At 39.4% G+C, this 23,376-nt stretch overlaps 1 protein-coding gene across 1 annotated transcript in view; it reads right to left on the reverse strand.

The window, feature by feature from the left end:
- Window positions 1-6,670: 6,670 nt before the first annotated feature.
- The window catches only part of UBXN4 (UBX domain protein 4), a 48,768-nt gene continuing 32,062 nt past the window's right edge, over window positions 6,671-23,376 (reverse strand). Inside the window, exons 7-13 of the mRNA XM_003922009.4 lie at window positions 20,131-20,185; window positions 19,222-19,386; window positions 17,448-17,575; window positions 14,019-14,121; window positions 11,609-11,740; window positions 10,394-10,596; window positions 6,671-8,888 (exon numbers count right to left, since the gene is read on the reverse strand). Coding sequence (XP_003922058.2) covers window positions 8,750-8,888; window positions 10,394-10,596; window positions 11,609-11,740; window positions 14,019-14,121; window positions 17,448-17,575; window positions 19,222-19,386; window positions 20,131-20,185 — 925 coding nt within the window. The 3' untranslated portion in view covers window positions 6,671-8,749. The remainder of the gene's footprint in view (window positions 8,889-10,393; window positions 10,597-11,608; window positions 11,741-14,018; window positions 14,122-17,447; window positions 17,576-19,221; window positions 19,387-20,130; window positions 20,186-23,376) is intronic.

Here is a 23,376-nt window from a genome sequence, read left to right on the forward strand (position 1 = left end):
CCCAAGTGTTCTTATTGTTCATCACCCACCTATGAGTGAAAACATGTGGTGTTTGGGTTTTCTGCTCTAGTGTCAGTTTGCTGAGAATAATGGTTTCCAGATTCATCCATGTCTCTACAAAGGACATGAACTCGTTTTTTATGGCTGCATAGTATTCCCTGGTATATATGTGCCACATTTTTTTTTTGTCCAGTCTATCGACGATGGACATTTGGATTGGTTCCAGGTCTTTGCTATTGTAAACAGCGCTGCAGTGAACATACGTGTGCATGTGTCTTTATAATAGAACGATTTATAATCCGTTGGGTATATAGCCAGTAATGGGATTACTGGGTCAAATGAAATTTCTATTTCTAGGTCCTTGAGGAATCACCACACCGTCTTCCATAATGGTTGAACTAATTTACACTCCCACCAACAGTGTAAAAGTGTTCCTATTTCTCCACATCCTCTCCAGAATCTGTTGTCTCCAGATTTTTTTTTTTTTTTGAGACGGAGTTTTGCTCTTGTTGCCCAGGCTGAAGTGCAGTCGCGTGATCTTGGCTCGCCGCAACCTCCGCCTCCTGGGTTCAGGCAATTCTCCTGCCTCAGCCTCCTGAGTAGCTGGGATTACAGGCACGCACCACCATGCCCAGCTAATTTTTGTATTTTTAGTAGAGACGGGGTTTCACCATGTTCACCAGGATGGTCTCGATTTGTTGACCTCGTGATCCACCTGCCTCGGCCTCCCAAAGTGCTGGGATTACAGGCATGAGCCACCGCGCCTGGCCTCTCCAGACTTTTTAATGATTGCCATTATAACTGGCGTGAGATGGTATCTCAGTGTGGTTTTGATTTGCATTACTCTAATGACCAATGATGATGAGCATTTTTTCATATGTTTGTTGGCCTCATATGTCTTCTTTTGTAAAGTGTCTGTTTATATCCTTCAGCCACTTTTGAATGGGTTTTTTTTTTTTTTTTTCTTGTAAATCTGCTTTAGTTATTTGTAGATTCTGGATATTAGCCCTTTATCTGATGGGTAGATTGCAAAAATTTTTTCCCATTCTGTTGGCTGTCGGTTTACTCTAATGATTGTTTATTTCACTGTGCAGAAGCTCTGGAGTTTAATTGGATCACATTTGTCTATTTTGGTTTTTGTTGCCATTGCTTTTGGTGTTTTAGTCATGAAGTCCTTGCCTGTGCCTGTGTCCTAAATGGTGTTGCCTAGGTTTTCTTCTAGCGTTTTTGTGGTGTTATTTCTTATGTTTAAATCTTTAATCCATCTGGAGTTAATTTTTGTATAAGCTGTAAGGCAGGGGTACAGTTTCAGCTTCCTGCATATGGCTAGCCATTTTTCCCAACACCATTTATTAAACAGGGAATCCTTTCCCCGTTGCAAGTTTTTGTCCGGTTTGTCAAAGATCAGATGGTTGTAGATGTGTAGCCTTGCTTCCGAGGCCTCTGTTCTGTTCCATTGGTTTTTATCTCTGTTTTGGTACCAGTACCATGCTGTTTTGATTACTGTTGCCTTGTAGTATAGATGAAGTCAGGTAGCGTGATGCCTCCAGCTTTGTTCTTTTTGCTTAGGATTGTCTTGGCTATGCGGACTCTCTTTTGGTTCCATATGAAGTTTAAAGTGGTTTTCTGCAGTTCTGTGAAGAAGGTCAATGGTAGCTTGATGGGGATAGCGTTTAATCTGTAAATTACTTTGGACAGTATGGCCATTTTTACAATATCGATTCTTTCTAACCATGAGTATGGAATGTTTTTCCATCTGTTTGTGTCCTCTCTTATTTTCTTGATCAGTGGTTTGTAGTTCTCCTTGAAGAGATCTTTTACCGCCTTTGTTAGTTGTATTCCTAGGTGTTTTATCTTTGTAGCAATTGTAAATGGGAGTTTGCTGATGATTTGGCTCTCTGTTTGTCTGTTGATGGTGTATAGGAATGCTTGTGATTTCTGCATATTGATTTTGTATCCTGAGACTTTGCCGAAGTTGCTTATCAGCTTAAGGAGGTTTTGGGCTGAGACAATGGGGTCTTCTAAATATACGATCATGTCTGCAAATAGGGACGATTTGACTTCTTCTTTTCCTAATTGAATGCCCTTTATTTCCTTTTCTTGCCTAATTGCTCTGACTAGAACTTCCAATGCTATATTGAATAGGAGTGGTGAGAGAGGGCATCCTTGTCTAGTTCCAGTTTTTAAGGGGAATGCTTCTAGTTTTTGCCCATTCAGTGTGATATTGGCTGTGGGTTTCTCATAAATAGTTTTTATTGTTTTGACATACATGCCATCGATACTTAGTTTATTGGGAGTTTCTAGCATAAAGGTCTGTTGAATTTTGTAGAAGGCCTTCTCTGCATCTATTGAGATAATCACGTGGTTTTTGTCTTTGGTTCTGTTTATGTGTTGAATTATATTTATAGATTTGCATATGTTGAATCAGCCTTGCATCCCCAGGATGAAGCCTACTTAATTGTGACAGATAAGCTTTTTGATGTGCGGTTGGATTCAGTTTGCCAGTATTTTATTGAAGAGTTTTGCATCAATGGTGATCATGGATATTAGCCTGTAGTTTTCTTTTTTAGTTGTGTCTCTGCCAGATTTTGGTATCAGGATGGTGATGGTTTTATAGAAAGAGTTAGGGAGGATTTCCTCTTTTTGTATTGTTTGGAATAGTTTCAACAGGAATGATATCAGCTCCTCTTTGTACGTCTGGTAGAATTCGGCTGTGAACCCATCTGGACCTGGTGTTTTTTTGGTTGGTAGGCTATTAATTGCTGCCTCGACTTCTGACCTTGTTCTTGGTCTATTCAGGGTTTCAGCTTCTTTTCGGCTTAGTCTTAAGAGTGTGCACTTGTCCAGGAATTTATCCATTTCTTCCAGATTTACTGATTTATGTGCATAGAGTTGTTTGTAGTAATCTCTGATGGTAGTTTGTATTTCCGAGGAATCGGTGGTGATCTCCCCTTTATCGTTTTTTATTGCATCTATTTGATTTTTCTCTCTTTTCTTTTTTATTAGTCTAGCTAGCAGTCTGGCTATTTTGTTGATCTTTTCTAAAAACCAGCTCCTGGATTTATTGATTTTTTTTTTTTGAAGGTTTTTTTGTATCTGTGTCTCCTTCAGTTCTGCTCTGATCTTATTTCTTGTCTTCTGCTTGCTTTTGAGTTTTTTTTATCTTGCTCCTCTAGCTCTTTCCATTTTGACGACACGGTGTTGATTTTAGATCTTCCCTTGTTTCTCATGTGGGCATTTATTGCTATAAATTTCCCTCTAGACACTGCTTTAAATGTGTCCCATAGGATCTGGTACGTAGGGTCTTCATTCTCACTGGTTTCGAAGAACAGTTTTATTTCTGCCTTAATTTCATTGTTTATCCATTTGTCATTCAGGAGCAAGTTGTTCAGTTTTCATGTGATTATGCAGTTTTGTCTTAATCCTGAGTTCTAATTTGATTGCACTGTGGTCTGAGAGACTGTTTGTTATGATTGCCATTCTTTTGCATTTGCTGAGGAGTGATTTACTTCCAATTATGTGGTTGATTTTGGAGTAAGTGCAATGTGGTACTGAGAAGAGTGTGTATTCTGTGGATTTGGGGTAGAGTGTCCTGTAAATGTCTATTAGATCCACTTTAAGTGGATCCAAATATGCGTTTAAGTCCTGGATATCCTTGTTGACTTTCTGTCTTGTTGATCTGTCCAATGCTGTTGAGTGGCGTGCTTAAGTCTCCTACTATTATTGTGCGGGAGTCTAAGTCTCTTTGTAGGTTGTTAAGAACTTGCTTTATATATCTGGGTGCTCCTGCATCGGGTGCATATGTATTTAGGATAGTTAGCTCTTCTTGTTGTATTGATCCTTTTACCATTATGTAATGCCCCTTGCTTGTCTCTTTTGATCTTTGTTGGTTTAAAGTCTTTTTTTATCAGAGGCTAGGATTGCTACCCCTGCTTTTTTTTTTTTTTTTTTTTTTTTTTTTTTTTTTTTTGCTCTCCATTTGCTTGGTAAATCTTCCATCCCTTTATTTTGAGTCTCTGTGAGTCTTTGCATGTGAGATGGGCCTCCTGAGTATAGCACACTGATGGGTCTTGACATTTCATCCAGTTTGCCATTCTGTGTCTTTTGATTGGGGCGTTGAGGCTGTTATTCTTATGTTTAAATCTGATCCTGCCATTTTGTTACTGGCTGGTTGTTTGCCCGTTAGTTGACGTGGCTTCTTCATTGTTTTGTTCTTTACCATTGTGTACGTTTTTGTGGTGGCTAGGACTGGTTGTTCTGTTCCCTGTTTGGTACTTCCTTCAGAAGCTCTTGTAAGGCAGGTCTTGCAGCTCCGAAATCTCTCAGCAATTGTTTGTTGGTCAAGGATTTTACTTTTCCTTCACTTATGAAGCTTAGTTTGGCCAGATATGAAATTCTGGGTTGAAAGTTCTTTTCTTTAAGAATGTTGAATATTGGCCCCCACTCCCTTCTAGCTTGCAAGGTTTCTGCCGAGAGATCTGCTGTGAGTCTGATGGTCTTTCCTTTGTGGGTGACTCTACCTTTCTCTCTGGCTGCCCTTAGGATTTTTTCCTTCATTTCAACCCTGGTGAATCTGAAATTATGTGCCTTGGGGTTGCTCTTCTTGAGGAATATCTTTGTGGTGTTCTCTGTATTTCCTGGATTTGAATTGTTGGCCTGCTTTGTTAGGTTGGGAAAGTTCTCTTGGATAATATCTTAAAAGAGTGTTTCACAACTTGGATTCGTTCTCCCCGTCACATTCAGGTATGCCGATTAAGTGTAGATTAGGTCTTTTCACATAATTCCTTAGTTCTTGGAGGCTTTGTTCATCTCTTTTTCACTCATTTTTCTCTAAACTTGCCTTCTCATTTTATTTCATTGACTTGATCTTCTATCTCTGATATCCTTTCTTCTGCTTGATCAATTCGGCTGTTGAAACTTGTATATGTCTCACAAAGTTCTCTTGCTGTGTTTTTCAGCTCCATCAAGTTGTGTATGTTCTTATCTAAGCTGGTTATTCTAGTTAACATTTCATCTAACCTTTTTTCATGGTTCTTAGTTTCTTTGCATTGGGTTAGAACATGGTCTTTTATCTCAGAAGTTTATTACCCACCTTCTGAAGCCTGCTTCTGTCAATTCATCAAATTCATTCTCTTGTCTCTTTTTGTTCCCTTGATGGTGAGGAGTTGTGGTGCCTGGGAGAAGAGGTGTTCTGTTCTTTGACAGTTTCATCCTCTTTGTGCTGTTTTCTCCCCCCATCTTTGTGGATATCTATCTTTGATCTTTGAAGTTGGTGATTCCAGGAGGAGTCTGAGTGAACTTTTTTTTTGGTTGAGGTTAGACCTATATCTTTTTTGGCCTGTAGAGGGTGTTGCTGGGCTCTCTCGGGTTTAGTCAGGTTGTTGGGTGGGTGGTCCTTCCCTGGAGTTTGCTTGCAGGTGAGATTGGCCCTGCCTTCCTTATGGCGTCTCTCCCAGAGCTCCATCTTCCTGGTTGAGGTCAAACTGGTGTATTTGCTGCCAAGCTCTCCAGGTAGGGCTTTACTCTGAGTTCTGTGGAGGTGGAGCCTGCCAGGCCTTATGGTCTGTTTCCTTGCTTTCATTTCTGCCTCCCTTTGTGGGATGGTCCATCCTGCTGGTGTGAGTCCAACCTTCCGCCCAGGTCCCTGCGACAACTTGCCCAACAGTAGCTGCCGCTCAGATTTCCATCGACTCTCCGCAGCATGGGGCTGTTTGTCGACTGTGAGTTGCAGAAGGGATGAGGTAAGCACAGGATCCGAATCGGAGCATGGCTGGGGTGGGGGTGGGCATGGGTGTTGGGGGAGGTTTAAGTTCCTGGACCCTCCCAGCCAGCTGCATATTTCTGGTGGGGAACGCACCACCCTGTCCCCCATCTTGATTTGCTCCTCTGGGTGGCTTTTGCTCTGTGGCTCCTTCCCTGGGCCTATTTTCAGTGCCCTATCTGTTCCACCAAAACGAACCCAGCACCTCATTTGGAATCATAAAGTCCTCTAGCCCTGTGTGTCTCATTTGCTGGAAGCTGCATTCTGGTCTTGTCTCCCAGGTACCTTGGTGCCCCCCGCAAATGGCTTTCTTAACGTGTGAGAGTCTTATAAATCAGTAAGAAAAATATGAAAACAAAATGAAAATTGGCATGGAACACACTGGAGTTCTCAAAATCAGTCAGTCAAACTGATCAATAACATTAAGTTGCTCACTTCATGATAAATACCATGCATACAAGATGCATATCATTTTCCATCTATCATTTTGACAAAGATAAAGTATGATAATACAGTGTTGGCAAGAGTATGGAAAAATGGACATTCTCATGACTGTTGGTGGAGGTTAAAATTCACACAGCTTGTAGAAGAGCAATGCAATAGCATCTTTCATAATCCAAACTGCAAGCACTCTTTCAGTTAGCAAGTTATACAAACATATCCTACAGGTATATTTTCACAGTAAGACTCTACTTCCCACCCAAGGTTGCTTATGGTAGCAATGTTTGTAACAGAAATACAAAAAATGTGTAATAACCACTGTATGCCACCAGAGCATGGACAGTAAGCTGAGTGGGGTACACTCATCAAGTAGAATGCTATGCAGCCATTAAGAATGTGGTCACTCTGTGCCAACAGGAAAAGATCTCAAGACTGTATAAGCAAAAAAGCAAGATGCAGGGTAGAATATATAATATGATCCCATTTATTTAAAAAATAAAGATTCATATTTGCTTATATATGCATACAAATGTTCTGAAAATTACATAAGAAACTGTTAATAGATTACCTCTGGAGAATAGTACTGGGGTAAGAGGTGAGGAGGAAGAATTCTCATTTTACAGCCTTAGACACTGTTGTGAATTATTTTTCACATGTACTTTTTTAAAATACAAAACTGAGGAGGGATCCTCCTCCTCCAAAGTTACCAAGCATTCTTTTATGTACATTTCTCTAAGAGTTATATTTGATATTTTTCAAGGCAAATTGACTTGAGGTACTTGATGTTTTTCCAAATGTATTTCTAATAATAATAGTAGGGTTACACCTATGAGACAGCTTTTTAAAATCACATATTGCTATATTTTTAAAGATGACAAACCTTTATTTAAATGGGATGCTTGCTGGAGATTTTTTTTTTTCAAACTCAGTTTTTAAATTATGGCAATATCACTGCAGAAAATTGGGAAAACATATAAGGGTGCCAAAAATACCACTAAAATCACATAAACCAATCTTGCCATTATTAATGTTTTGGTGTCTTTTCTTTCTTTATATATTAATACCTAGTACTATCTATGTAGAAAATGTATTTGCAAAGCTGAGATCACACTGTACCTACAGCTCTGGATCCTGCTTCTTTTCCCCCAACACTTAACAGATGCTCAGTAAACATGTTAAACCGAGTTGTTAATTAGTATTGTACCATTTCTCTTCATCAAAAATTACTTCTACAGAAGGCATTTAGTTGGTTTCCAGTTCTTGAGTAAAATAACAATGAGTATGTCTGCATTTTATGATTTAGAAAAAGCTACTAGATCAAAAGATTATGAAATATTTTAAGTTTCCGATAAATGTTTTTCTGAAGGATTATACTGGTTTCACTCCTACCAACAGCGTAGCCTGTGTCACCGTTTCCATGCCAACACTCACCATTTTTAAAAGTCAGTATTATTTCACGGGTAAAACACAAAGTTTGCTGAGAAAATTTCTTCCTCTCATTACAAAATAAAGTCACAGTCTTTCCATACATTCACTCAAGAGTGCTATCTATCTTCTAATATAAAAAACAAATTGTTTTCAAACATCATTAGCTTAGTGGTCTCCACTAACAAAAACATATGGGAAAAGTAACATGTAAGTCAGATTAAGAAACGAAAATTTTTAAGAAAAACCAAATGACTAAAGGCATGTCTTTTATTCTATACTTCTTGTCCTATAGGTACTGTAGGTCCTTGTGTGATTACTGAGGACAAAACTTCAGTATAAAAGTGACAGAGAAAACTAGGTTGCAGACTAGCAGCTGTTTTGCATCTGATGAGAACAAAGACCTTAACGGTAACTTTATGCAAACAAAGTAATGCCTCACTGACTCAGGAAATTTCTTTCTTCAGTGATATTTAAGGTAATGTAACCAGGTACTTTCCTAGGGCAATGCTGGGGGGAAAAAAAATCAGACATAGGACATCAACAGAGCCCTGTGCAACAAAAAGATGCTAGGATAACAAAACTCAAAGCAAAAATAAGATCATTCCGATTTTTGGGAAAGTTTTTTTTATTCAGTGTTTAAAAACTACAAGATTTTGCTTGCAGCTGATGAGCAAAAAGAGAAGTTAAACATAAATTCTCATATGATTGGCTAGTTAAAATGCTCTGACACAGAGTCAAGTTACTCAGTGACATACCAGTTACTTTGGGCTTAAGAGTCTTCGAGCAAAGTAGCTCCAAACAAAACGTGTCATCTGACAGCAAAGGGCTAATGGGCATATGAAATAATGAATAAGAAGCCGATGGAGGCAGGCCCTGGCAGATCTTTTGATTCTTTTAGCCTTCTAGCAGTGGTTACAATATATGCAAGGACCTAGCAGAGAGTTATTTCCTGTCTTTACTTTTCTGAGCTAAATACCTTCAACCCACACCCACTAAGCGGGAATAAGACACTTTATAGACTAGCTGGAAAACATAAAGCAGTCCACTTCTCCAGTAGAATTTTAGTTGAATTAAATCATAAGAGAAACAATGATTATTGCACATATTATACTTGTCACACTACATCTGTTGAGTAGAATTTCCATTCCAAGTGTTGTTTTCATCTTCACCGTCATCTTGAGTCCTTAATCTATATATTTTCCCCTCCTTTTTAAAGTCGTCTCCACGTTTTTCCAGCACTCTTTTTCTCACTGGTTCCCTGATATGACAAAAGAGGGAGGAAAGGAAAGATGACATAAAATAAAACAATAGTAATACAAAGTTGTTTCCTTCAAACTTCCATCAGTATAGGCAACTAAGTTTTATTTTTAATGCCATCTAAAGGAAAGTCAAGTCCATGGGAGACCATTATATCTAAGGCAGTACTAGGCTTTATTATTTATTCGTCTTTGGTAAGTTGTTTAGCTTCACCTGATCTCTAAGTCAAGCCAGCCAAATCATATTTTCCATTTCCACTGTGTTTGTTAGTGACTTAGTAAGCTTTAGAGGAGTGTGACCATTTGCCAACCCATCTTTCCTTGGTTATTTATGCAAGCCAATATAGCTACTAGAACATTTATAACTTAGCACCCTAGAGACTCCAAAGCTCCAGTCAGCTTGACAGAAAGGGTCAACTTTTAATCCTCACAACATCTTTAAGAATGACTTATTTATAAACAATTAGGAACAAGCCGGGCGCAGTGGCTCAAGGCTGTAATCCCAGCACTTTGGGAGGCCGAGGCGGGTGGATCACGAGGTCAAAAGATCGAGACCATCCTGGTCAACATCGTGAAACCCCGTCTCTACTAAAAATACAAAACATTAGCTGGGCATGGTGGTGCATGCCTGTAATCCCAGCTACTCAGGAGGCTGAGGCAGGAGAATTGCCTGAACCCAGGAGGCGGAGGTTGCGGTGAGCCGAGATCACACCATTGCACTCCAGCCTGGGTAACAAGAGTGAAACTCCGTCTCAAAAAAAAAAATTAAGAACAAAGAGGACTTCCTCATCTGAAAATACAAAGAAATAAGGATAAAATTTAAGCCAACAGACTTTTATAACCCTAGAAGGGAAAAGAGGAAAGGAAAAATAGTGAAAGACAAAGCTTCACCCTGTTAGACATACATTTTATTCCATCCTTTGCTCCAATCTAAGACCTTTCTGTTACTTAAAAAGTTCAGACAGGGTCTCCCCTCTGTTGTCCAGGGTAGAGTGCACTGGCACGATCACTACTCACTGCAGCCTCAAAACTCCATTCCAGGGTTCACACAATCCTCCTGCCCTAGCTTCCCAAGCAGCTGAAACTACAGATGCACACCATCACACACAGCTAATTTACAATTTTCTTTGTAGAGATGGAGCCTCACTATGCTGCCCAGGCTGGTCTCAAACTCCTGGCCTCAAGCGATCCTTGTGCCTCAGCTTCCCAACAAGCTGGGATTACACGTATGAGGTACCATACCTAGTCTGAAAAAAAGTTTTTAAAATCCACACAAGCTACCTTATATTACAGTAATTCAGGATTGAATGCTCCCACCCATTGCTCAGTAAAAGCTGTAAGACTCAGCCTAGTTTGAGTTTCCCTGAGTGCTCACTAGAGTAATGTACTTAGTAGATAACTGCTCTTCCTGCCTAAAAATTATGAAATAAGATAAAGGACAAAGCAGCCCAATCACCATACTCATATAAGTCATTACCTTATAAATGGGGAAAACATACAAAGATACCTTTTTTCTGATTTGCTAGACGATGCAGGGTTTGGGGGTTCTGACGATGTTACTCTCACTGAAGTCTGTGCAGGAGGTGGATTACTAAACAAGAAATTGCTAATCAGTCTCCAGATGGCAAGGAATGGATAAAGTACTGTTCCCAACAAGGTCCAAATGTCTCCGCTGGAAGGGTGTACAATGGATGCAGTTGGTCTTCCTGCCTAGAAATTAAGAAATAAACAAATCTAGATAATAGATAAAGACTACATCAGCATAATCACATCACACTCAAAAGTTCTAGATGAAACTTTTATCTGGAAAAGGAGGTCCTACTGATTTTAGTTTACTTCAAGAGGGTAAAATGACTATCTTTTGATGTTTTTCAGGTATATATGAACTTACGGGGACTAGCAGAAGTTTTCAAAGAGAAATTATACAGTATTATAATTGTATATATAATATACAATTATATGTATTATACATATAATCATAAAATTATAGTATTTGGAGCTCTGTTTAAGATAAATTATACAAACTAGAAAGTAGTTCTCAGTGAAATAAGCCAAGTATTTTTAGGAATTTTAAATTTATAAAAAAAGTCCTTCTTGCTGATTAAAAAAAAGATTCGAACCTCAGTAAATACAATGAAATCCTTATTATTGGACAGCTAACTGTTTTGGGGTGAAGGGCACATCTAGTATAGGGCAAGGAAAACTGTCAGCCAGGACACACAAGACCCAGGCTCTCATCCCAGTTCTGGCACTTAAGGTGGGACCTTGGCCATAGTCATTTAAGCTTTCTGAGCCTCTTTTCTTCACCAGAGATTAAAACGTTGTGCAGATTAAATGGGATAATCTGTTTGAATATTCATGTTATTTTCATGTTAAAATAATTTTTTTTTAAACTTGGTAAACAGTAGAGCCGTATATAAATAAAAGACACTAAGTGTGTGGATTAGGCAGATAATCTGCATTTCTTATTGTCTTCTCCTATTGTTCATTTTTTATATACAAAAATGTGAAGAAAAAAGTTGAAAATTAAACTATTTCATGTCTCCCAAGCAATTATCAACAATGCAAATAAAGCACAGGATAATGGAATTATAAATTCATCTCATTACTCGATAACTTGAATCTTATACCTCTGTACTTCCTTTCCCCTAATTATAAGAAATGAAGAGTACAACAGGCAGAAAACTGTAAGAACAGAAAAAAAGCATCTGTATATACATACTGGCAACAGTACCACCGAAGCACTTGGGGCAAGTTCCAAATCCAGTAACTTCTTTTTATAATCTTCTTTGGTAAATTCCCTCCTGGGAAACATGGTTGCTAACGAAAAATTACCGTAAGTGTTGCCAACAGTCTGTAACACAAGTTTTAAAAACTTACAAGGGTGCCTTTAAAACTAAGATACTACATTACTCAGATGAAACCTAAATGACTGCTTTAAAAGTCCCTCAAGTTTAAAGTTCATTACATGTAAACTCAAAAAAGGTATAAAATTGTGCTTCCAGCTCCTGAGCAGCTCAAAAGCTATCAAATCCAAATAGTTTTTAAGAGCTTTTACAACTCAAAGATGACCACTAAATAGTAAAATGTAGTTCGTAAAACCACATAAATAAATTGAAAATGGACAATTGTGTATCTCCATGAAGCATGGTTGCAGTTCACCATTAGGTTTTCACTATCCTTTGGCAAACTCATATTAATGTCTCATGAACACGCATTTGGATTACAGGTACTCCCTATTAAGAATATGGACTAGACCAGTATTTCCCTCATATACACCTTCAGGAAGTGTAGCCTCATCCTTGTCTCAAGGCACATATGGTCCATAATCAACCTACATGATACACACAATCCCATATCCAGGAACCTATATTGGACAGCACCATAATCACCTTCATAATTTTAAGTCCTCCATATACAAAAATCACTTGTAAAATCTTAGACATCTGTGTATCTTTCCCTAGAGAAAACTAAACTGTTTCTTGTAATTTTTTTTTTTTTTTTTGAGACGGAGTTTCGCTCTTATTAGCCAGGCTGGAGTGCAATGGCACGATCTCGGCTCACCGCAACCTCCGCCTCCTGGGTTCAGGCAATTCTCCTGCCTCAGCCTCCTGAGTAGCTGGGATTACAGGCACGCGCCACCATGCCCAGCTAATCTTTTGCATTTTTAGTAGAGATGGGGTTTCACCATGTTGACCAGGTTGGTCTCGATCTCTTGACCCCGTGATCCACCCGCCTCGGCCTCCCAAAGTGCTGGGATTACAGGCTTGAGCCACCGCGCCCGGCTCTTGTAATTTTTTTTAACCGTAGATCACACATACCCCTCACTGTTCTAAGCACATACAAAACTTGATAATTGTACTCAGGTGGAGTTTTAATAGATGGAAGCAAAGATCTCTTTTTCCCATGTAGTCCCTTCTCCATTTACCTATGGCAAAAGCAGTGAAACTCAAGACAGGCGACACACTGTGGGAGGCTCCAAGACAAAAGAAGAATGAAAGAGCCTATTTGGGACTGGTTCTACTATAAAATTTAGGGGGAAACAGTTTCTAAAATAAATTTTTATATTGTCCAGCCTAGCTCACCAGTACAACAGGGTGAACAGCTTTTAAGATGTCGTCCTCTTGAAACCTGTAAGTAAGACTAAATGGGTAGAAAAGCTCTGAACCCAACTCCCTAATTGTAACCTTGAAGTTATACCTGTTAGAAAAATGCTGATACATATAATGAGCCTAGAACCCAAGGACATCTGATGCTCAGAATCCATTTTGAATAAGGAATCAATCAGAAAATAAAAACTAATTGGAAACTACTTGTATCTTCAAACATATTCCATTCAGATTTTGAATAAGGCCACATTTTGGAAGTAAATTCCTGAAGAAGGTACTATTGTCAAATAAAATTTACTGCCTCTTTTTGCTTAGCTAACAGGTAGATAGTAGGAAAGTGACCAGCCCATAAGCAATCTGCAGGAAATGGAGAGAGGACTGAGAAAAACTTACATTTCAGGGGAGTGGAACAACTACCTTACATTAGACCTTCGGGAAATCACTTGTTTGTCCCTCCTCTAATGAGTCTATTAATCAGTGAGAAAAGTTCCCAGTGGCTGGGCCAGGTGGCTCACAGCAGTAATCCCATCACATTGCGAGGCTGAGTGGGAGGACTGCTTGAGCCCAGCTATTCAAGACTAACCTGGCTACATGATGAAACCCTGTCTCTACAAAAAGTATAAAAATTAGCTACATGTGGCAGTGCATGCCTGTAAGTTCTAGCTACTTGGGAGGCTGAGGTGGGAGGGTTGCTGGAGCCCAAGAGGTCAAGGCTGCGGGGAGCTGTGATCACACGTCCGCACTCCAGCCTAGGCAACAGAGTGAGATCCTGTCTCAAAAAACTTTTTAAAGTTCTCAGGGCCTATTATACAATATCAGCAAATTCCTACTTCTGCACGCAAAGCACATATGTTACTCCCATAGGCACTAACACACGACAGAATTTCCACAGTATCTCAGGGGTGTCTCCCTCCTGGAGATGTCACAATTTATTCACATTCAACTAATGCTTTGAAATTTTCCCTTCCTACAATTTAGTAACCTATATATGTATTGTTACTACAACTCAAAACATAAATTTACCTGTGCAGCAAACTGCCTTGCCTCTTCTAGAGGAGCATCAGAAGGGAACTGATTAGTAAAGGAAGAACCATCAGGAAGACGGAATTGAATTCTTGCAACAGTGCTATGAAGAAAGAACATGAAAGTCAAAATCTTCACCTCTACATGTTCTCAAACAATATCAATAAAAGAGAAAATGGAAGTGGAAATGTGTAATAACAATAGTTACTTTCTGCCATATCAGATCTTTTTGTTTGTTAATAACTGGTTTACTGAGATTCACATAAAAAAATTAACCCTTTTAGGCTGGGCTCAGTGGCTCATGGCTATAATCCCAGCGCTTTGGGAGGCCAACGCAGGCAGATCACCTGAGGTCAGGAGTTCAAGACCAGCCTGGCCAACATGGCAAAATCCCATCTCTACTAAAACATACAAAAATTAGCTGGGCATGGTGGTGTATGCCTGTAATCCCAGCTACTTGGGAAATTGAGGCAGAGAACCTAGGAGGTGGGGGCTGCAGTGAGCCGAGATCGTGCCACTGTACACCAGCCTGGGCAACAGAACGAGACTCCATCTCAAACAAAAATTCTTTTAAGGTGTACAATTCAGTGGTTTTCAAATATATTCACAATTGTTGCAACCATCACCACTACCTAATTCCAGAACATTTCCATCAAGCCAAAAAGGAACACCAACCCCATTAGCACCCACACGCCATCCTTCCCTCCTGCAGACCCTGGCAACCACTAACCTACTGTCTCTATGGATTTGTCTATTTTGGGCATTTCATATAATAGAATCATACAATATGTGACCTTTTAACTTGCTTTTTTCATGGAAATTGTATTTTCAAGGTTCATCCAGTTGTTGCATATATCAGTTATTCCTATTGCTGAAAAACATTGTACGAGATACAGTTTACACATTCTTCAGTTGCTGGACATTTAGGTTATTACCACATTTTAGCTATTTGACTAATACTGCTATAAGTATTCATGTACAAGTTTCTGTGTGGACGTTTTCAATTCTCTTGGATATAAACTGCTGAATAACCTGCTGCTGTATAACTGCTGGGTTCTATGATAATGCTATGTTTAACACTTTGTGTTACTGGCAAACTGTTTTCCAAGGTGACTACATCATTTTACACTCCCACCAGTAACAGAGAAAGCGTCCAAATTCTCCACCTTCTCACAAACACTTACACTTTCTCTTTACATTTAGGCATAATTAGTGGGTGTAAAATAGTATCTCACTGTGGTTTTGATTTTATTTCCCTCATAACTAATGATGTTGAACATTTTTTCATGTGCTTACTGGCCATTTGTATATCTTCTTTGGAGAAATGTCTTATTCAAATTCTTTCCACATACTTGAACTGGGTGTCTTTTTATTATTGAGTCATAAGTTCTTTTTATATTCTAGACAAGTCTCTTATCAAATACATGATTTGCAAATATTTTCTCCAATTCTATGGGTTGTTCTTAGAACTTTTTTTTTTTGAGAGAGAGTCTTACTGTCACCCCAGCTGGAGTGCAGTGGCACAATGTCAGCTCACTGCACCCTCTGCCTCCATGGTTCAAGTGATTCTCATGCTTTAGTCTCCCAAGTAGCTGGGGTTACAGGTGTGCAACACCATGACTAATCTTTGTATTTTTAGTAGGGACGGGGTTTTGCCATGTTGGCGAGCCTGGTTTTGAACTTCTGGCCTTAAGTGATCTGCCTGCCTCAGCCTCTCAAAGTGCTGGGATTACAGGTGTGAGCCACCACACACCCACCTTCTTTGTACTTTCTTGATGATATCCTTCAAAGCACAAACGTTTCAAACTTTGATAGTCTAATTTATCGATTTCTAAATTTTGTTCCTGTGCTTTTAGTGTCAGTCTAAGAAGCCACTGGCTACTCCTAGTTTAAAATTAATACCCCTCTTTTTTCCTCTAAGAACATACATTTTATGCAGTTTTAATTTTTGGTAGATGATCCATTGAGTTAATTTTGTATGTGGTGTGAGGTAAGGGTCCAAATGCATTATTTTACATACAGATATCTGGTTGTCCAAGCACCTTTAGTTGAAAAGATTCTTTTTCATGAATAATCTTGGTACCTCTTTCAAAAATAAACTGTTCATAAATGTAAGGGTTTATTTCTAGAGACTCCATTCTATTATATTGATTCATATGTTCATCTTATACCAGTACATCACTGTATAACTTTGTAGTAAGTTTGAAAATCAGGAAGTATGAGTCATCCATCTTCATTTTCTGGATTTTTTCAAGTATTGTATTTCCTGCATTTCCATATGAATTTTAGGATTATAATTTATGAAAAAAAGCCAGCTGGAATTTTGATAGGAATGTTGAATCTATAGATCAGTTTGGGGAGGATTATCATCTTAACAATATTAAGTATTCTGATCTATCAACATAGGATATCTTTCCATGTATTTAGGTCTTCTCAAATCTTTCAACAGTGTTTTGGTCATTTTTAGCACACAAATCTTATACTTTTGTTAAATTTATTACTTCATTATTTTTGGAAAACTTTTTAAAAATTAATTTTTCTGATTACAAACTACTACTTGTTAATTATCCAATATGGAAATATGAAAAGGCAAAGAAAAGAAGTATTAACCACAGTCCAACTAGCAGGTGTACTGGAAATGTGAACTTCCATCTTCAACAAAAGACAAAAACTGCCTTATCCCTGCTATGTGTCATTCATTCCGGTATGATTATCAGTAACATTTCCCCTACCTCCTTCACCACGAGGTTGGGCATGTTACCTCCTCCAACCAGAGGGCCCACACAAAGGACACTGACTGGTCTGAAGGTGGCCACATGACCCAAACAGGGGCAATCGGAATTCTCAGTGACTGATACAGGCATGAGAGAGAAAATCTCTTCTATCTGGGATCATGAATTCAGGGTCCTAAAAGTGACACAAGGTAATGGGCTCTCCTGACACCATTTGGAGAGTTTCTCTGAGAATGAAGCTAAAACAGAAGAAACCAAAAGATTAAAGAGAGAGAGAGAAATTTTAATGATATCCTTTAGATTGCTGGATACAACTATGCCTAACCAAATTCAACCTTGGATTTCTGAACTGCAGAGCCAATGTATTTCCTCTTTTGCTTAATCCTATCTGATAGGGGATTCTGACAACTAAAGAATCCTAATACATATGAGATAAATATTATATTCATTTTGCTTATAAATCATTTCTGTCTTTGGAAAATAGATTTCTTAGGCCCTCTTTTAAAGTTATGTATGTAGTTATAGTATACACCTACACTAAATGATAGATATCACTGGGAGCTGTCAAACTGATCAATACGTTCCTCTGGAATTGACCACTTATAACCACAGTACACATCAGTGTTAAAAACTAGCCTATAATCATCCCCCATCAGCCTCTAAGTGCACAGAGATGTTTCAGCATGAAATATAGTACCTTCTTTCTCTTGCATAAGATTCCCTCTTGACTTCCATTTCTGTCTGTTTGGCTAGCAAGGCAGCAGCTTTGGCAGCCTCTACTTCTTCTTTTGTCTTTGCAAAACGAGCAGCTCTCTCAGCACGGTCCTTTAAAACATTATAAAATACCAATTACCTTTACTGCCAAAATGGTCAATTCATACAATTCCAAACACGAGGAACAAACAAATATGCATGGAATTCTTTTATTATTAAGACACAGGGTCTTGCTCTGTCATTGAGGCTGATGTGCAGTGGCACAATCATCACTCACTGTAGCCTCTGAACTCCTAGGCTCAAGCAATCCTCCCACCTCAGCTTCCAGAGTAGCTGGGACTACAGGTGCATGCCACCATGCCCAGCTAATTTTTTCTTTTCTTGTAGAGGTGGGGTCTTGCTTTGTTGCCCAGGCTAGTCTTATACTCCTGGCTTCAAGCAATCCTCCTATCTTGGCCTCCCAAAATTCTGGAATTACAGTTATGAGCCACTGTGCCTTGCTGCCAGAAATTCTCATAACACCATATGGGAACTTAATCATTCTGGAACTGTTATTTTTTTAGTTTTATCAACTGTCGGAGACCAGAATTATTATTAAAGAAACAAGGACATGAATTTGCTTACTACCGTATCTCCAAAGCCTGAAACAAGGTCTGGCACATAATAATGCTCAACAAGTATTCGCTGACTCACCAAATGAACAAAAAATATTAAGGTACAGATGGTTTTATTTTTCAGGGACAGGGTTTCGCTTCTTGTTGCGGCTGGAGTGTGATAGCATAATGTTGGCTCACTGCAATCTCCACCTCAGTTCAAGCAATTCTCCTGCCTCAGCCTCCCAAGTAGCTGGGATTACTGGCGCTCACCACCACGTCCGACTAATTTTTGTATCTTTAGTAGAGACAGGGTTTCACCATGTTGGCCAGGCTGGTCTCGAACTCCCGACCTCAAGTAATCAACCTGCCTTGGCCTCCCAACCACAAGTCATCCACCTGCCTCAGCCTCCCAAAGTGCTGGGATTACAGGCATGAGCCACCACGTGTGGTGAGATAGTTTTCATGTGTATTGCAACAGCTGAATTCTAAAAGCAACTGCTGCAAACTAAGCTTTATGATATGCCTAAATCCTCTGGATGCTGCAAAAAAAGTGTGCCTGTGATAGAAAAGACTAGTAGGTACTTAGCTTATTTTCTAGGGAATCTTTAAAAGCTGCCTTTTGACTAATGATAAAAGTCATAAGTTAACAAAATATGAAGAAAAATCACTTTTAACAAAAATCATCTCGGCTGGGCGTGGTGGCTCACACCTGTAATCCCAGCACTTTGGGAGGCTGAGGTGGGCAGATCACCTGAAGTCAGGAGTTCAAGACCAGCCTCACCAACAAGGAGAAACCCCGTCTCTACTAAAAATACAAAAAAAATTAGCCGGGCCTGGTGGTGCATGCCTGTAATCCCAGCTGCTTGGGAGGCTGAGGCAGGAGAATTGCTTGAACCTAAGAGGTGGAGGTTGTGGTGAGTGGAGATCACGGCACTGTACTCCAGCCTGGGCAACCACAGAAAAACCTCGTCTCCAAAAAAAAAAAAAAAAATCTCAATTTTAATCCTATTTTAATTCATTTACAATTTCTAGTAAAAGGAGTATGAGTAAAAGGAGTCTATGAGTAACTAAAATCTATTTTTGTGTGCACAGTCTGGTAGTAATCTAAGCCACTGTGCATAGAAAAGCAATTTCACAAATGTCTGGAAACTTAAGACTTACCAATGCAATCTGCTGTTTTATACGTTCTCGAGCTGCCCTATCTTCTGCCTTTTCTCTGTTTCTTTCCTCTAACATTCTTTTTGTTAATTCTTCTTCTTGTTTTCTTTTATAATCCAACATTTCTTTTCCAGTTTTTCTCCTCTCAATTTCTTTCTTAATCTCTCTCTGAATTAAAGAAAAAGTTTTATGATCCAAAAACAATTTGATAATCTGCCGCAGGTATTATTTTTAATGTAAGGAAAACTGCAGTTAAAAGAATAAAACTTCGTAAAATGTGAGTCTAGCTGAGTTTATTAACAGCATCGTTAATGGTCAAATGTCTATCAATCTATAAATCATTGCCAGTGGTCTGTTAAGATAATAATATAGTCAGTGTAATTTGAAGGCAAGCATAATTACAGGTCTTAAGTCACAAGAGTTAAATATATTACCCTTCAGGGACAACATGGCAGTCATTTATTTGGCTTGAATGAAATGGTAACCTACATATATTAGAACTCCAAAGAAACTCTACACAGTTAGGAACACATGGTTAGAAAAATGAAATGGTGTCCTAGAATGCTTAAAAGGAGAGGGAAAATTCAGCAAAATGTCTACACATTTCTTTTTCACAAAAATAAACTAAAACTTTGTTCTGCCTCAAGCCAAACAATTTTAGCTCAAGTCCCTTTATTCTTAGTGTAAAAAAATCATTGGAGAGGGAAACGCATGGTCTAATTTATTGCAGCAATTTACAAAAAGAACATAAAAATATGTATACACTATGACTCTACTAGAGAAAACAGAAATTATCTTCATAGTGTGTCAACATTGAACTATAACTAGGAAGTCACTCTAGCCCTGCCAAACTAAATAGAATAGTCAGTCATAACCAAGAGGATAAGACAATGCTAACTGCATGAACTTTACCTGTTCTTCTTCTTTTCTTTTCTCTTCTCTCCTTTCTTCAAGTTTTTTTGTTAGTCTGTATTTAAAAAAAAAAAAAAAAAACTCAGACACATATTAATATAAAATACATTTGGAGAGAGAGAGATCCAAGATGGCCGACTAGCAGCAGCTCAGGATTGCAGCTCCCAGTGAACGTGCAGGGAGTGAGTGGAAGCCAGACTTCCAGATGAATTTTTGTTGCCTACGGACCAGGAGATTCCCAGCGGAGGAGCCCCACGGGTCACCAGCGCAACTCGTTTGGCCGGTGCAGCGGTTCTCAGTGCGGAGTATGTGGGACTGGGTGCCCTTTTAGTTGGCGTTTGGAGCTCCAGGAGGGCAGAGTCACCCATACAGCTGATTGAAAAAGGGGCTGAAGCTGGGACCCAGACTGGGAGATTCCTGGGCAGATAAGCGCCACAAATCTCAGCACTGCTGTTTCAGCCAGCACAGTCACCACATGGGAAATTGCATAGATCCTGGCAGCTTTTCAGCGGGTGACTGGGGCACCTGGGAGAGAACTGACCATTCAATTAGGAAAAGAAAAAAAAGGGGGCTCCAGGGCGGGGAGCCAGGAGATCGGGCTCGGCTGGTCCCACCCCCACAAAAAAACAGCAATTGGAAACACTGACGGTTGAGTTTCACAGCAAGCACAGCTGAACCCGGGAAGGTCCAGCTCTGTGGGAGAGGGGCGTCCGACAAAGGAAAACAAAGAAACAAGTAACATCACCACCACCAAGCTGGATGGCCACTCAGACACCCAATCTGAAAGTCAGCAATTACAAAGACAAAAGGTGGATAAATCCACAAAGATGGAAAGAAACCAGCACAAGGATATTCAGGACTTGAACTCAGACCCAGAACAAGTAAATTTTATAAACATTTATAGAACTCTCCACCCTAAATCCACAAAACATATATTCTTATCAGTACCACATCACACCTACTCTAAAAGTGACTACATAATTGGAAGTAAATCACTTCTCAGTAATTGCATAGCATTTCACAGGTTTAAATGAAATATTGGTTGGCTGCTTGTTTGTTATTTTCCTCCCTTATTCCTTCCTGTCTCCATTGTTAAGCAGTTATTGGCATAAAAGAGGTTTTCAATACCCATTTTTAGACTGCATTCTAGCCTGGGCAATAAAGCAAGACTCCTGTTCTTCTCCCTCTTTCATTCTTTTTCCTCTCTTAAAAAAAAAAATTTAGGAGACATATTTAGCTAAAGGATTGGAGAAATAAACAGACAAACAAAGAGCAAGCAACAATTTACCTGCCTAACTCCATGCTCCTACAGAAATCCTGGAGTCAAAAAGAGCCCATCAGAAGCCTAGCTTCATTCTAAATGCCTCACTTTAGTTTAGTTTCTGATTAGTTTCCCTCTTTTTCTGATTTACCTGATTTTGACTTTAAAATCTACAAACACATTTTTCTTTTTTTTTTTTTTTTTTTTGAGGCAGAGCCTCACTCTGTTGCCCAGCTGGAGTACGGTGGCGAGATCTTGGCTCATTGCAATCTCCCCATCCCAGGTTCAAGCAATTCTTCCGTCTCAGCCTCCTGAGTAGCTGGGACTACAGGCATGCACCACGATGCCCACCTAATTTTTGTATTTTTAGTTGAGACATGGTTTCACCATGTTGGCCAGGATGGTCTTGATCTCTTGACCTTGTGATTCACCCGCCTCAGCCTCCCAGAGTGCTGGGTGTGAGCCACAGAACCCGGCCTAAAATCTACAAATACATTTTCAAACAAATTACAAATCAGTGACTTGTGAATGCTCTACTCCTTATATAAAAGTAAACAGCATTATGATAAAAAACTGTAAAAATAAAAACTTAAGGCCAACAAATTATTAACAACAAATTATTAACACCAACTTGATTCTCAACTGCAAGAAATTCATCACTTAAAAATGAATGGAGGCTGAGCACAGTGGCTCACACCTGTAATCCCAGCAATTTGGGAGGCCGAGGTGAGTGGATCTCTTGAGCTCAAGAGTTCAAGACCAGCCTTAGCAACATGGCAAAACCCTGTCTACAAAAATTAGCCAGGCATGGTGGCGCATGCCTGTAGTTCCAGCTCATTTGGGGGCTGAGGCTCACTTGAGCAGTGACCCATGTTCATGCTACTGCACTTCAGCATGAGTGACAAAGGGAGACCCTGTCTGAAACAAACACACAAAAAAACAAATGGAGGTTGGGTGTGGTAGCTCACATTTGTAATCCCAGCACTTCAGGAGACTGCAGGAAAACAGCCTAAGCCCTGGAGTTGGAACTAGGCTGGACAACAACTTGAGACCCCATCTCTACAAAAATAAAAAGTAAGGCTGGGCATGGTGGCTCACGCCCATAATCAAAACACTTTGGGAGGCTGAGGCAGGCGGATCACAAGCTCAGGAATTCAAGACCAGCCTGACCAACATGGTAAAACCCTGTCTCTACTAAAAATACAAAAATTAGGCAGGCATGGTGGCACATGCCTGTAATCCCAGCTTCTCAGGAGGCTGTGGTAGGAGAACACCTGAACCTGGGAGACGAAGGGTGCAGTGAGCCAAGATTGTGCCCCTGTACTCCAGCCTGGGTGACACAGCGAAAAAAGAAATATCTTAGATTCAAAGAGCCTAAACTAAATGCAATGAAAAATCCTTGATTGGATCTTGAATCAAGGAAAAAAGTTAAAAAGGCAACTAGGAAATCTGAATATGGACAACAAATTAGATAATCTTACTGTATCAATTTAGAATTTCTCAAGTATGATAATGGTATCGTGCTTATATCAGAAAATATACACCATTTTCAGATGGTGTATATTTTTGTAGAATTTTCTTCTGAGAAATCTATTTGTAGAATTTTCTTCTGAGAAATACAAATCCAAGTTTGTTCTAATCTGGGTGAAAAGCTACATGGCATCTAATTTAATAACAAATTGACTGTTCCATAACTTCTACGTTTGGGCATCAACTTTCTTTTTTTTGAGACACAGTTTCCCTCTTGTTGCCCAGGCTTGAGTGCAATGGCATGAATCATGTCAGCTCACTGCAACCTTCACCTCCCAGGTTCAAGCGATTCTCCTGCCTCAGTCTCCCAAGTGGCTGAGATTACAGGTGTCCACTACCATGCCCAGCTAATTTTTAGATTTTTTTTTTTTTTTTTTTTTTGAGACGGAGTTTCGCTCGTTACCCAGGCTGGAGTGCAATGGCGCGATCTCGGCTCACCACAACCTCTGCCTCCT

This window comes from Saimiri boliviensis, chromosome 5 (assembly GCF_048565385.1).
Source record: "Saimiri boliviensis isolate mSaiBol1 chromosome 5, mSaiBol1.pri, whole genome shotgun sequence".
Lineage (NCBI taxonomy): Eukaryota > Metazoa > Chordata > Mammalia > Primates > Cebidae > Saimiri > Saimiri boliviensis.